The following is a 17,069-nucleotide window of genomic DNA, read 5'->3' as shown; positions in this document are numbered from 1 at the left end:
ACATCCATAATTATCATGGTCATAGTAGCCTCCTGATTGTTGTTGACTCTGACATCCATAATTATGATGGCCATAGTAGCCTCCTGATTGTTGTTGACTCTGACATCCATAATTATGATGGCCATGAGTAGCCTCCTGATTCTTTGTTGACTCTGACATCCATAATTATGATGGTCATAGTAGCCTCCTGATTGTTGTTGACTCTGACATCCATAATTATCATGGTCATAGTAGCCTCCTGATTGTTGTTGACTCTGACATCCATAATTATGATGGTCATAGTAGCCTCCTGATTGTTGTTGACTCTGACATCCATAATTATGATGGCCATAGTAGCCTCCTGATTGTTGTTGACTCTGACATCCATAATTATGATGGTCATAGTAGCCTCCTGATTGTTGTTGACTCTGACATCCATAATTATCATGGTCATAGTAGCCTCCTGATTGTTGTTGACTCTGACATCCATAATTATGATGGCCATAGTAGCCTCCTGATTGTTGTTGACTCTGACATCCATAATTATGATGGCCACAGTAGCCTCCTGATTGTTGTTGACTCTGACATCCATAATTATGATGGCCATAGTAGCCTCCTGATTGTTGTTGACTCTGACATCCATAATTATGATGGTCATAGTAGCCTCCTGATTGTTGTTGACTCTGACATCCATAATTATGATGGTCATAGTAGCCTCCTGATTGTTGTTGACTCTGACATCCATAATTATGATGGCCATAGTAGCCTCCTGATTGTTGTTGACTCTGACATCCATAATTATGATGGCCATAGTAGCCTCCTGATTGTTGTTGACTCTGACATCCATAATTATGATGGTCATAGTAGCCTCCTGATTGTTGTTGACTCTGACATCCATAATTATGATGGCCATAGTAGCCTCCTGATTGTTGTTGACTCTGACATCCATAATTATGATGGTCATAGTAGCCTCCTGATTGTTGTTGACTCTGACATCCATAATTATGATGGTCATAGTAGCCTCCTGATTGTTGTTGACTCTGACATCCATAATTATGATGGCCATAGTAGCCTCCTGATTGTTGTTGACTCTGACATCCATAATTATGATGGCCACAGTAGCCTCCTGATTGTTGTTGACTCTGACATCCATAATTATGATGGCCATAGTAGCCTCCTGATTGTTGTTGACTCTGACATCCATAATTATCATGGCCATAGTAGCCTCCTGATTGTTGTTGACTCTGACATCCATAATTATGATGGCCATAGTAGCCTACTGATTGTTGTTGACTCTGACATCCATAATTATGATGGCCACTAGTAGCCTAGCTGATTGTTGTTGACTCTGACATCCATAATTATCATGGTGATAGTAGCCTCCTGATTGTTGTTGACTCTGACATCCATAATTATGATGGCCATAGTAGCCTCCTGATTGTTGTTGACTCTGACATCCATAATTATCATGGTCATAGTAGCCTCCTGATTGTTGTTGACTCTGACATCCATAATTATCATGGTCATAGTAGCCTCCTGATTGTTGTTGACTCTGACATCCATAATTATGATGGCCATAGTAGCCTCCTGATTGTTGTTGACTCTGACATCCATAATTATGATGGTCATAGTAGCCTCCTGATTGTTGTTGACTCTGACATCCATAATTATGATGGTCATAGTAGCCTCCTGATTGTTGTTGACTCTGACATCCATAATTATGATGGCCATAGTATAGTAGCCTCCTGATTGTTGTTGACTCTGACATCCATAATTATGATGGCGATAGTAGCCTCCTCCATAATTATGATTGTTGTTGACTCTGACATCCATAATTATCATGGTGATAGTAGCCTCCTGATTGTTGTTGACTCTGACATCCATAATTATGATGGCCACAGTAGCCTCCTGATTGTTGTTGACTCTGACATCCATAATTATGATGGCCACAGTAGCCTCCTGATTGTTGTTGACTCTGACATCCATAATTATGATGGTCATAGTAGCCTACTGATTGTTGTTGACTCTGACATCCATAATTATGATGGCCATAGTAGCCTACTGATTGTTGTTGACTCTGACATCCATAATTATGATGGCCATAGTAGCCTCCTGATTGTTGTTGACTCTGACATCCATAATTATGATGGCCATAGTAGCCTCCTGATTGTTGTTGACTCTGACATCCATAATTATGATGGCCATAGTAGCCTCCTGATTGTTGTTGACTCTGACATCCATAATTATGATGGCCTTAGTAGCCTCCTGATTGTTGTTGACTCTGACATCCATAATTATGATGGCCATAGTAGCCTCCTGATTGTTGTTGACTCTGACATCCATAATTATGATGGCCATAGTAGCCTACTGATTGTTGTTGACTCTGACATCCATAATTATGATGGCCTTAGTAGCCTCGTGATTGTTGTTGACTCTGACATCCATAATTATGATGGCCTTAGTAGCCTCGTGATTGTTGTTGACTCTGACATCCATAATTATGATGGCCATAGTAGCCTCCTGATTGTTGTTGACTCTGACATCCATAATTATGATGGCCATAGTAGCCTCCTGATTGTTGTTGACTCTGACATCCATAATTATGATGGCCTTAGTAGCCTCCTGATTGTTGTTGACTCTGACATCCATAATTATGATGGCCATAGTAGCCTCCTGATTGTTGTTGACTCTGACATCCATAATTATGATGGCCATAGTAGCCTCCTGATTGACATCCATAATTATGATGGTTGTTGACTCTGACATCCATAATTATGATGGCCATAGTAGCCTCCTGATTGTTGTTGACTCTGACATCCATAATTATGATGGCCTTAGTAGCCTCCTGATTGTTGTTGACTCTGACATCCATAATTATGATGGCCTTAGTAGCCTCCTGATTGTTGTTGACTCTGACATCCATAATTATGATTGCAATAGTAGTCCCCTGATTGCGGGTCAGTGTTTGCCTTTTCTGATGATGGTGGTCAGGTTTCATTCATTGTCCTTGCAAGAACCTTTCTTGACCAGCTTCAGACAGAACTAGACTATCATGAGACATTCTCTGGTGTTTTGGATCAGATGTCCGAAGCTTTGAAACTCAATGACCTCGTTTATTGTTCAGGTCCCTGACTTCTGTATATTTTACTGACTTGTCATTGACAACAGTTTACCCAGTTGACTCACATTGTTACAGATGCACCTTTGTGGACATTTCCATTTCCATTTACAATTACATGTCCACAACACAATCTATCACTTTTACAGAATTTCTTCTATGTGAGGCTCAAAACCTATGAATCATCAACCCTTGTACTTTTGTTAGGCTAGGACATTTTCAGCACGCCAGTTAACTGCACCTTTAACTGAAAACAAAGACTCTGCTCTGTATCAGCCTCAAGTAGATCATATTACAAGTATATTCATTCAAATACCAAGTCATCGGACAGGTTGCATTGATATTTCACAACTATTATTTAAATTTTTAGAACCAAATGTATGATGTAAAGTTGAATTAAATTTGATCATGTACACAGATGTGACAGATGTATGTTCTAGTTTCCAATGTCTCCACCAACACTCCTCCACTTCAAACTTATTTCAATATTTACTTTTCTATGCCAAACAAAGCAAAAACTAAATATATCAAATTTAGATTTGTGCATGATATGAGATTTCTTAATTTCAAGAAATGGGTAATTTTAAACAAGAATAGACTGTTAAGCGAGTTATAAATAGGGATAATATAAAAACTATAAATGAGAATAGAGCCTGCCTCCCTTTCAGACAAATGTTTCAGCAGCACTTTCAAAGTTTTTTTTCAACATCTGCTTGTTTCATTAATTTGCAGTACCTCATCACTGTTTAAACATTAGCGTTTGAGCAGACATATATAACATGGACCCTGCCTACTGATCCCTGGACCTTGGGTGTACCAGGTGAACACATTGTCAGCCAGTCTGTACAGAATCACATTATAGAACCATCCAGGATCACTGAACAACATCATTAATTCAGTTTTGCTCATTTTCTATTTTGTTCAGTATATTACAGTAGATAAGCTAATCTCACAGATAAGCCCAACCCCTAACTTGACCCTTCAGTATCAAAAAAGGTATTTTTCATACATAAGCCAATCCCCCGCAATGGGGCCCTAATCGCAGCCTACTCAGGCCACAAGACAACTGGCAGTTACCAATAATTATAACTCCCATCCAAATTATTCAAATTATATTGTCTACTCACACCTCCAAATGAAATGTACTTGACAGAAAATGGATACCAATACACTGTATATATATTTTGAGGTTCCTAAGGGGCATATAGAAGTTGGTGTTCAAGTATAAGACAAAATATTATGGATGTAAACTTCTGTTAGTCTGTATATCTGTTAGTTAGTATTCACCTGACGAAGGGGCAAGGAATAGCCCAGAAACATTGTACATACATTAAAAAAGTTGACATCCATAATATTTTGTCTTATATATATATTTTCTTTCGCTAAACCATATTTATTGTAGAAATCACATGACAACAAACTGTTTTCTTGATGGAAATAGAGATCGTGCGAAACCACATCGTGACAGGTCAAATAGTTCCATGCATACACACTAGGTGATTTAGTCATATATACTTGATGATAAATATGCATTTTACTTGCATTACTAATTGTTTTCATATTTTTGTACAGTTCATAATGCATGCTGTTCTATATTCTCCAAGTTGCCTTCCAAAGTATACTATGCACACAGTAACCTGTAGTGAACTACCTGGGAAGTGCACTATTTTGGTCAAAATGGCTGCTGAAAATGAACAGGCGGTAGAATGGTGACCATATTGCAGTCTTTGGGACTTTAAGAAAGGATGTATAACAGTGTGTGCTTTACAAAGTTGTCTCATCTATTTTCCCAGTAAAATGATATTAGATTCATCTGCTTCTAATATTTCTTTAATATTTCATCTAATATTAGTTTCATGTACAATGATGTTGATTTCTCTGAACTACTGGTGACAGGATACAGAATGATACAGAAGGTATCAGTGGTGTTGGGTTCTGTGTCTAGCAATGGTAATGTTACTAGAACACTGATACTGTTACAAGAACACTGATAGTCCTATATACCTATTTAGTCTGTTAGTGATATCTAACACAATTAACAAGGCTAAAAAAGTTTACTTTTCAATGGATGATAACATTATCCCAGAAAATATAGCAAATAAATGAAAATGTTCAAAGCAACTCTGCAAATGACAGTATTATACAGCTATCTAATGATTGTGAGGAGTTAAGAAACAACAACATTATTTACCACTAAACAAATGCTAACATAGAGTCATCTCTAAACAATGAAGTTAACATAGAGAACAAAGACAATGCATGCAGCTATACATGTGACAACTGTCTACTACATGTAATGCTGGTAAGCAAGTCTACAGGTGGAAGAAGATCTTACCGCTTGCCAGGTGTGGACAGAGAGGCAAAACACAAGAAAACATGGTCAGTCAGTGGTCAGCATACACATATGTATTAGTTAGTGACATGTCTTCTAACATAGGACAAAGGGGATATTTCAACAAGAAACACAAAACCTCTAGTCACCTCATCAACATGTACCGGGTACAGCATCTCGGAGAACATCCTCTTCACCTGATGGACCAGGGGTCCTCCTCCTGCTGTCCGGTTAGTACTAACAGCTACTCTACCAATCGTGTCTATTAAAGGAATACTGAACTGCTAAACTTGTCTATCACAAGAAAACAAGACTGTCTAACATGTATGGAGACATAATAAAATAGTCAAAGATTTACAACATTCCATATTCTGCTTTCATGTTTCAAGCATATACTGGATCTAGCTGGAACTTGCCTGTACATACAGGCTTGCTGAGGCTGATGAACAGAAGATTTCCCCTGATAAAGGAATGTCCAACATGTTGGAATCCTTCCTTGATATTACTTCTTTCAACAGGATACCAACACAACAAACTGAGACAATATGGCAGGGGTACAAGAGAAGAGGAAAACTGTCATCATGTAAGGTATTGGTTTGGTTACAAAGTCGATAAAGTTGACATACCTGCCAACTTCCACATCCATTTAATATGGACACCACTTGGCTGAACATAACAAAACTTACACTGATAAGCTGACAACATTTCTCTCTTGGGTCAACCATTACTATACATATTCATGATTGATTAGTTCATCTAATGTTTAATAAGTAAATACAAACCATCAATATGTCAAACTGATCATAGAAACTACAGCTGTCCTTGATTTAGCCTATATAGCAATATTAGTGTCATATGCTTCTCTTCACGCCAAGATCACTCAGTCGGAGGTGGGCACAGTCAAATGTTTTCTTCAAGTATAAATATAACTAGTTCTAAAATGACTTCTAGTTAATTTTACCTCAAAAGTATTAAAGTGCAAGTTTACTTCCAACAACAGTTTGTGCCAAGAGAGGTTATGGGTGAGTGAATGAGTTTAGTTTTACACCGCTTTTAGCAATATTCCAGCAATATTCCAGAAATGGGCTTCACACACTGTACCCACGTAGGGAATCGAACCCAGGTCTTCAGCATGACAAGCAAACACTTTAACCACATGGCTACCCCACCACCCCTAAGAGAGGTCATCATGTAGCTGAGTGGAGGCATGCTACATCACCCACTACAGACATGTGACAGTAATCTACCTGCACTACAATATGTGAAGCAGTGCAGAATAAATGCATTTCTTCATCCAATGTCTCTGTGTGAAACACACAAGTGCATCATGGAGACTAGCACACTAGCACATCGTAAAAACCCATCTCGCCACATCTGGTGTGACGACACTATCATTAATATCATCAACTGCAATCTAGTCCATAAATCCTCCTGTGCATATTGCAGAGGCAGTATTGTTCTGCACACCGTGTCCTGCCTGATGCTGGCTGATCCCTGATAACCCGGGCACAACAACAACCTTCATATCGTATTGTCCCACAACTTAACTGCAGCAAACTGTATTCAGATTGGGCAACAATGCCTTACCATAATCATTAAACGTGTGGCCCTTATCTTCCTATCTGGCCTTCTTTAAGATGATGAATGTCAGCATCCACAGATAAATCACAGTCTGAAGGTCTAGCCTCATAGCCTTTCTACAATTTCCCTTACTCATGCATGCTTGGGGTGGTCGGTTCAGGATGTGGGGTACAGTTAGGGACATTTTGGTGAGGTTGGGAAGTTGTTGTTGAGGTTGAAGGGGTGGTTTTGTGTGTTTGTGATACAGTACAATACTTTTTTTCAAGCATTTAAACAATTAAAATCTACAGTAAAATACACAGCACCATAAAAGAAAAGGAAAAAGCTGTGATGACGGCAACCATGGGAGAGTGTTGTCAGTATGTATTCACCCATCTCCTGTATTACTGTCACTATAATGTGCTAACATATATGTAAAGCATACAGCGGTATGCCGAGGTAGCTGTTACACCACCAACTCCATCCTCAACACCATCAACAACATGATGAAGCGGAGCACTTGAGACCCTCATGTCATTTCACCGCTGGTTTCTGGAGATCCCTACACCAGATGAATCAGAGCTCTAGAAAGGGTATTTGAATGTTTCGTGCCTATAAAACGAAGCAAGGAGATGTTGTAGAGTTTGTGAGAAGAAACACATCATTACATCTGTAAAGTAGGATGCGGAGTTCATCTCTTTTTCCCATCACAGCGAGGGATGTGTCTGTTGCCGCCCCTCAATGTTTTGCTTCCTAATTGTTCTAACATTGTCTGCACTGCAAAAACCATTCCCTGTAGTTACTTGTCCAGATCTCCACACAACTGACACCTATTTTTTACTTCCACAAGACACAGGGTTCCAACTACGGACATAATTTACTTGTGTAGTACTTCTACAGCTGGGTGGAAGAACTGGCCCAGGCTCCGGGATACATCACTCACTTGACAGGTGCTTGTTAGGAAATAATCAAGTACAAACCCTCTCAACCTTCCGTCATAGTGTAGTTTGTACATAGTTTGTACATTTATATCACTTTAAAGTTGGGTCATAGGGCACCTTGTAAATTTGGGTGCTGATGACCTGTGACCTTGCAGTATCACATATGTACCATCCATCTTCAGAGCCAGATGGACGCAGGAGTGCCCTTCTAGAAGTATACTATTCATGTCGATTTGTTATAAACATACAACTAAATCAACTTGTGACATGTTTTCACTAAAGTAATAATTGATCATCTAATGTTTGCATAACAAATGTAAATCGTTTCCCTAATTGAGAGCATTCATTGAGAATTTTCTTTAATTTCATGTGCAACACCATATTAAAATTTCTGTTTCCATGATTACTGTTGGCGTATAATGTAAACATGGGTCTACCTGTATGTTAGGCATTATAAGTCTCCAACTTTCTACAATATTTAATATAATTGCTAGTCAGAAATGTATATTAACAATTTTTATTTTAACTTATGATAGTAGTAATCCTACTTTGGACTGTCTATAGTGATCTCATTTGAATATGGAAGCAGTGTGCGAAATAGTTTCCAAATTTTGCTAGCCATTCGGGCTAGTTATGCCTGAAAGTTACTCGCCCACAATTTAATTCACTAGCCTGAAATTTGAATGTAGAAACTAAGCAAACGATTAAAAAAATAGATGACAATAAAATATTGTATACATGACACAGGTTTTATCATGAAGCTGCTAATATGACGAACATTTTTATCAAGCCATAATCCTGCATGATTTAAAACTGTATTATAACAAGTCGGAGAGAGTGATATGTTTACAAAATGACCCCATGAAAATTCACCAGCCAGTTGGCCCAGTGACTGTGGAGATTTACTAGCACGACCGGATTTTTACTAGCCACGGGCTAGCGGACCAGTAGCTATATCGCACACTGTATGGAAGGGTTTTGTTGTTTTTAATCAAATAGGGTACGATAAGGCACCATTTGCCCAAAGCCAGGCTCTTAGCAAGCCATATTTTTTCGTGTAAGCCCAATAGCTGGCAAAGCTTTATATTTAGATAGTATTAGCAAAAACCCTGTGTTTTTCTTCATAATGGTAGCTACGCCCCTGAAAGCCATCTTATTGCTTAACGTTGTGACTCCATACATTTACACACACATGCAACTAACTTTGTACATCACGCCGTACATGTTGGTCCTCATTCTGGGTATCATAACCTCTCTAGCACATTACCAATATCACTTCAGGATGAGAATCTACCAATTAGAAACTTTCAGGATGTAACTCACTCATAGCCTTTAAGATTCCTCTTATAACTAGTCATGTGTCATCTTGCTAACCCCTCCATGTATCCACAGGGATGTACATAATGTGAAGATATGCATAGCCACAGGGCGTGAGAGTCTTGTCCTGAGTCACTGTTGTGTATATAGTGTGTACAGCGTTGTAGTTACATGCATGTTGCCTACAGGTCACAGGTAGCAGGCTTTATCCAGTTGATCACTGTCAACCCAGACCTCCTACAGTGTATGAGACTATCGGCACAGTCATCTCTCATGTTGGAAATGTACTGTTTGAAAGGACCAGTGTCATTTAGCTGAATATTAAGAAACATGTAAAACTGATACATGTATACAGAACTGTATACGTAATACAGAACATTGGGTGCAATATTCATCACAATTATATCTGTTTCTGGAAATACCTTTAATTACACTTGTTGCAAGTGATTACACAAGGCCAATTAGAAAGTGGTCAAATGTAACACATGTAATATTTGGGATTACACTTTGTCATAAAGTACAGATTCTAGTGATGTTGTTAGATTGAATGGTGCTTGACTCCATTAACAATGGTGCACCACTAGTGAATGTGTAAAAACGTGTAAATGTGACACCCACTTTCATTCAACCAGACAGCCTGATACCATTCCCTGCTGCAGGCTTGCTTCTGTTTATGAATATGTATACAAATATGATAATGATACACTATATATACATAAGCTGCCACACATATGGGACACCTTTCTATTTTACAGGATACTGATAGGACAACTTGAGGCCAAAAGCATCAATCCAAAAATAATATGAAAATACTGAATATATTCTTATTTGCTCGACTGCTCCATCTTTGTTGGATAAGAGAACGTATGGTGAGAGGTTGTTGCTGACGTAAGTAAGTATGAACCGTTTGAGTCGTTTGTTGATCAGTGAATGCTTGGGCCATGCAGTTCTGTTTAAAGCACAACACTTTCTCTGACATAAATACACATACCAGTATATACCCCTGTAAAATATTCAACATCCTCCACTTCAAACAGAATACCCATTTGATTTTTCCCACTAATCCTACTGACCCAAACCACTTTAGTGAAATATAATAACAAGGTTTTTTACCTACACAGCTATTCTTGTTATTCTGGTAAAGATAAGAAACGGAAAAAATGTCTCAATTATCAGATAATGTATTTTAATCATAAGGATTTCAATTTGAAAAGGACAAGCCCAGCAACCCAACGTGAAACTTTAATGACTAGATATTTTCCATAAGAACCTCATTTTACCTTATTCATTGGTTTGTGCCACAACTACCGTTTACTATCAAACAAAGATTATTTAAGGAATTCCGGCAGACGTAAATATATAGGATTATATCACCTCAGTCAAGACTCCAGAGAGGGCAGAGTACTGTAATATTATAGATGCACACATAGACAAAAGAGGCATACATTTACCGACAGCCCTCTTTGTTGACGTACCCTATCTCTGTTTCACAAAGTTTTGAAAATATTTTCCTTCTGAGCTATCTAGCAGGGCCCGAGTTTCATCAGTACTCCACATTCCTATACAGTTCTGTCCATTAATCCTCATCCTTTAGAGATGTTTTCTAGAAAAATAACTGCAAGTAAACAGTTTTCCTTGAACTTTAAAAGAGAAAACAACTGCCTGAAGCCAACACCAGCCGTATGGTGTGCCAACCTGGTCTCACTAGGCGCAGGATCACACAGACTGGGCTCTGTAATGTCAACCTGCAGCTTGGGATATAGTCAATACCTATAATCACATTCTTCTCATTTCTTCTGATATACAGTTCCATAATGTCTCATGATATTGCATGGCTGAAATATTTCTAAAATGTGTAACTCACACAATCACTATTATGTTGACTGTGATCTTATTTGCCAGTGGTTTAACATGTATACTGTGATATAGGACAATGGTTTAACATGGTATACTGTGATATAGGCCAGTGGTTTAACATGATATACTGTGATATAGGACAATGGTTTAACATGGTATACTGTGATATAGGCCAGTGGTTTAACATGGTATACTGTGATATACATGGTATGTGATATACTGTGATATAGGACAATGGTTTAACATGGTATATATAGGCCAGTGGTGATATAGGCCAGTGGTTTAACATGGTATACTGTGATATAGGCCAGTGGTTTAACATGGTATACTGTGATATAGGCCAGTGGTTTAACATGGTATACTGTGATATAGGCCAGTGGTTTAACATGGTATACTGTGATATAGGACAATGGTTTAACATGGTATACTGTGATATAGGCCAGTGGTTTAACATGGTATACTGTGATATTGGCCAGTGGTTTAACATGGTATACTGTGATATTGGCCAGTGGTTTAACATGGTATACTGTGATATAGGCCAGTGGTTTAACATGGTATACTGTGATATAGGCCAGTGGTTTAACATGGTATACTGTGATATAGGACAATGTTTTATCATGGTATACTGTGATATTGGCCAGTAGTTTAACATGGTATACTGTGATATAGGCCAGTGGTTTAACATGGTATACTGTGATATAGGCCAGTGGTTTAACATGGTATACTGTGATATAGGACAATGGTTTAACATGGTATACTGTGATATAGGCCAGTGGTTTAACATGGTATACTGTGATATAGGACAATGGTTTATCATGGTATACTGTGATATTGGCCAGTGGTTTTACATGGTATACCATGATATAGGCCAGTAGTTTAACATGGTATACTGTGATATAGGCCAGTGGTTTAACATGGTATACTGTGATTTAGGCCAGTGGTTTAACATGGTATACTGTGATATAGGCCAGTGGTTTATCATGGTATACTGTGATATAGGCCAGTGGTTTAACATGGTATACTGTGATATAGGCCAGTGGTTTAACATGGTATACTGTGATATAGGCCAGTGGTTTAACATGGTATACTGTGATATAGGACAATGGTTTAACATAGTATACTGTGATATAGGCCAGTGTTTTATCATGGTATACTGTGATATAGGCCAGTAGTTTAACATGGTATACTGTGATATAGGCCAGTGGTTTAACATGGTATACTGTGATATAGGCCAGTGGTTTAACATGGTATACTGTGATATAGGCCAGTGGTTTAACATGGTATACTGTGATATAGGCCAGTGGTTTAACATGGTATACTGTGATATTGGCCAGTGGTTTAACATGGTATACTGTGATATAGGCCAATGGTTTAATGGTATACTGTGATATAGGACAATGGTTTAACATGGTATATATATAGGCCAGTGGTTTATCATGGTATACTGTGATATAGGCCAGTGGTTTAACATGGTATACTGTGATATAGGCCAGTGGTTTAACATGGTATACTGTGATATAGGCCAGTGGTTTAACATGGTATACTGTGATATAGGCCAGTGGTTTAACATGGTATACTGTGATATAGGACAATGGTTTAACATGGTATACTGTGATATTGGCCAGTGGTTTAACATGGTATACTGTGATATTGGCCAGTGGTTTAACATGGTATACTGTGATATTGGCTGTGGAACACAGCTGAGAACTAAACGTTTATGATTGATATCACAAGTTAGAAGTGTCACTGTTTTGTACAAACAGCTCCCACTATTCACAACAAAGCTAGGTCATCGTTCTATAACATTTGGAATTACATATGACTTTGAACCCTGTTACAAATACCACCTATGTCAATCTACGTGGATTAAAAAAAACTATAGCATAATAAAAATGTAAATTGATTCTAACATTATTATTAACATTTCAAAGATGCAAGTGCACAGTAAATCCCCCTATGTTGTGAGATGCGGTTCCTGCTGCAAGATGCTTTGTTCTTGGTGAGGTGTTCATCACATAACCCAGCTGGCCTGCACAGGACGGGGACACAGGGTGCCATGATCACATGACACTTTATATGGAAATGAGACTTATATATAAAGTCCTATCTCTACAAACACAATGTTATTTCTCACCATCTTCAGGATAATTACAGATGAGCCATAAATAATATTGCTGTTTCATACTTTATAGCCACAGTTGTGCTCAGACAACTGTTTATAGGTTTGTTATATCCACTGCCCTGTATTGTCATGCAGGTCGGTCATAAAACACCATTAGTATAATCTTTGGAAACAGTTTCTCAAACAACCAGACAAGCATGACTGGCATTCAATGCTGGAAGATTATCATGTTTTGAATTTTGAATATCATCTTTGCATTTTGTCAACTCATCCTGATACACACACTGAAATATCATCACAATTTCAATTAATTTAGGAAAACCTTATCTAAATAATTTAATTCATCAAAAACATTTACTTATTACTGTTATATAAATGAAATTGTATTACAGAAATTTTAAAATGTAATGAATTATAAAAATTAAAAGTTTTGTATTCATGTGAAATAGTTTTATTGGTAAATATCTGTTAAAACAAGAGCTTATATGTTAACTAATATCTCAGCATATAAATTAGGTGTTTATTTAAAATTCATATTGATTCCAGGAGCGTGTAATCACCTTTGAAGCTTTTTCTTCAATTTCTCGATGATTTCTCTTCTGTCGGGACTTGGCATGGCGTCGTCTTCTCTCAATTGTTGGCAGGATTTTTTCTTCAGTCAGGTTAGCTCTAAATTCGCAGAAGTCGTTCCACTGACTGAAGAGAATTCTGAACACGGTCAGCTGAAATTGACATGAGAGTGTTGACAGATGAAGCAGGCATAGGAGCTGTACATTTCACCATCACATACTGTAGAAACATCATAGGCTTTAGTAGCCAGTTTCTTCACTGTTTCCTGCATTCATGAAGAGATGGAGGCTCAGTTTTACAGTTTTGTGGCCCTATATGGACCCTAAATGGACCCTAAATGGACCCTATATGGACCCTAAATGGACCCTAAACGGGTCCCCTCTTCTCACCATCACTGCTGATTGCAATGTAGTGGGCACTGAATAAAAATATTCAGAACATACAATCTGCAGTACACACAAAGTTGCACCATTAAGTTAAAAACAAGCATTTCTTTAATGAATGCAGTTTAAATCTTAAAACATATCCAAACTTTACTTTTTACATCAAGTCAGCTAACAGTCAAGGTCATGTTGAAATTCAGCACTTTGTTATTTCATTTTAGTTACTCTATATTTCTATCAGAAAATCTCAAATATCTCAACACAAACTAGATATTGATAATATTACTGAGAGAAGTCTCCCACAAGAGACAACCCAAACAGTTTGATGTTTAGCTTCTCAGTGAGGCAGTGCACACATGCTTTCCCAGTTAGTTCCACTCAGTTGATTCAACAAGAATTTCACTACCAGGTGTTCAAAACAATAACAAATTTTAGCTTTAATTTTCAGTTCCAACATGTCAAACCAACAAACACAGTGACCTCTAGATGGAAGTCACTGCCAAATGGTTTCAGGCAAGCAACTGTCTCAGATGGCATCCATTTTGTCTTTTTATATCAAACTGAACTCTGACGATTGTGGCTTTTTACAATCTGATAAAGACTCTGTTTTGACAAATTAATTTCTGGTTACTTTAACTGAAGCTACAGTGAAAACCAGTGGAGAAATCAGACATCCTTGCTGTAGTGGAGAGAAGATTGGCACAGTCAACTCACAACAGTATGTATGCTGTACAAAACAAGTTACCAATACCCACAGGTCGTGTAGCAGCATCTAATAGCCATGGGTCATATATAAGACTGGGTGATCATTAACTTCTTTTGATGAGCATATATAGTTGTCATCAGTCACAGGTGTACTCTACAGTATTGTATCACATAAACAATTACTGACAGTTACAGATCTGGAGTAGCAGATTACTCGTCTAAAATCTATAAGCTATTTGATGTTTCAAATGGCAGAAATATCATTTATTGAAATGTCTTCTGACTGGCAATATACACTGTGAAAGTATCAAGTTGCAGCAAGTATCGCATCAACTGAACTGTTTAATGAGCAAACACTGCAAAGAAAACTTGTAAAAAGTCAATATATATGGATTCAATTACTTTGAATAACCAAAATTGATTGAACCATATTCAGTGCCATTTTCCGTAGATTCCACATGATTGTGTCAGTGCTAGGATATGCCAGTCACTGCCAGTCACTAGTAATATGCACCTGACAAAACAGACATAAAATATTATTAATACAAACCAATTACTGCCAAATATACACTTCTGCCAAATACAGACACATTACCAAGGTTTGACAAATCTGCTGGTCAGTAAGACCATGTCAGTAAACATTACACTGGGCCAGTTATTTTAGTATAATCTGGGTGGTCTGACCAACCTCGGGACAATAGTAGAAATAATGCTCATTGGTTTGGTTGCCTTTAACAGAATAAACATATCAGATATTGTTGTAATATTTACATATAAATAAATAAAAAATAGATAAGTCTTTATATTTGTAGCTGAGCATATTTTCTCAGGAATTTGTCAGTCTTCTTGTCTGGCATAAAAGAATATTTACTGAAGTCTATGTGAACTTTGTCAGCTGTGTCTCCCAACACTGCATGATCTTCTGGCCAACCTGACAAAGCTCCAAATGTCAAACAAGCAAATTTCTTGAATACTCTTTCTTGTCTCACTTAACACAAAAAGAGAATTAGTCTGTACATTATTGATCAGCCTGGAAATACAAGTGTAGTGAGTTTAACATACACATTGTCATCTTAATGATTCTAAGTTATGTCAAATTAGTAAATCAAACCAAATAATATACATCAATCATATGAATTAATTAATGAATCTATTTTCTACTGACATTTATATTTGTTTATAAATTCTATCATTATTCAATTGTATTACAAGCATTTTTTTAAAATGTGATTAAATGAAATAATTTGGGATGAATGAAACCGGATTATTTCTGGATCAAATTAAATCAATTCAAACTGGGAAAAAATAAATGACAAATAATTAAATTCAACTACCGGGTAATCTGAGTTGAATTAAATTAAACCAAATTAATTCTCATTATCCATTACCATTCATTCCTATAGGACCTTCAGGTGATATTCACTGGGTTTTTCAAGTTGTGCATTAAAGCAACAATGTAACAGGCAGGACAGTGCCACACTTGTGAAAGCACTAAGTTGAGTAATAAGGTGTTTTCATGGAATCGTTTTTATGCATCACCGACAAATATCAAGGAACATTTCAGGAAAAATGATTTCTTTTGTATTTTATTGATGAGCCCACCTTAAATTTGGAACATCCAACAATTCACAATGACATATTTTGATTGAAAATGTTAATCGTCTATCTGTGTGTATACAGTATTTGTGAAATGTCATGTTTCAATATAATTTTTACACACCTTCCTAAGAAACTCTGTAAAATGTAATTCAATTTCCCTTGCAAACTTTCTAATTCATAAACAAATGTTTTTTGCTAGCTGTTTTATCCTAGTGATACCTGAGTATCTGGTATGTCAGCTTCAGTATCAGGTGGGTCATCTTCATGAGACATATAGGAGCATCACAGTACTGTGTCCCTGAGACAGTAGGGGAAGACAGTCAGTGACCAGTTATTGATTTGAAGCCAAGCATCATATGCTTGCAGGCACCTGGAGAGGAATTAATAATAGGTTACCTGGGCTTCCCTGAACAGGTATGGCCCCTTCTCATACTTCCTGTCCAGGATCTTGTCTGCGAGTTCTGTGGGGATGTCGACCTGCAGACTTGGTGGGATCTGTGAATCAATGAAGCAGTTGATGATGGCGTTGATCTTCTGCAGAATCAGGCTGTCGTCTGTGTTGGCATGATGAAGTTCCTTCAAGACA

General features: G+C 37.5%; 1 protein-coding gene across 1 annotated transcript in view; it reads right to left on the bottom strand.

The window, feature by feature from the left end:
• The window catches only part of LOC124292534 (regulator of G-protein signaling 22-like), a 134,752-nt gene that overhangs the window by 21,468 nt on the left and 96,215 nt on the right, over positions 1 to 17,069 (bottom strand). The window contains 2 exon segments of the mRNA XM_046729658.1: positions 13,787 to 13,948; positions 16,880 to 17,059. Coding sequence (XP_046585614.1) covers positions 13,787 to 13,948; positions 16,880 to 17,059 — 342 coding nt within the window.

This window comes from Haliotis rubra, unplaced genomic scaffold (assembly GCF_003918875.1).
Source record: "Haliotis rubra isolate DU_JTF1 unplaced genomic scaffold, ASM391887v1 Scf52, whole genome shotgun sequence".
Taxonomy (NCBI): Eukaryota; Metazoa; Mollusca; class Gastropoda; order Lepetellida; family Haliotidae; genus Haliotis; species Haliotis rubra.
Note: the sequence above shows the minus strand (reverse complement) of the source record. Positions and strands in the feature narration are given on the sequence as shown.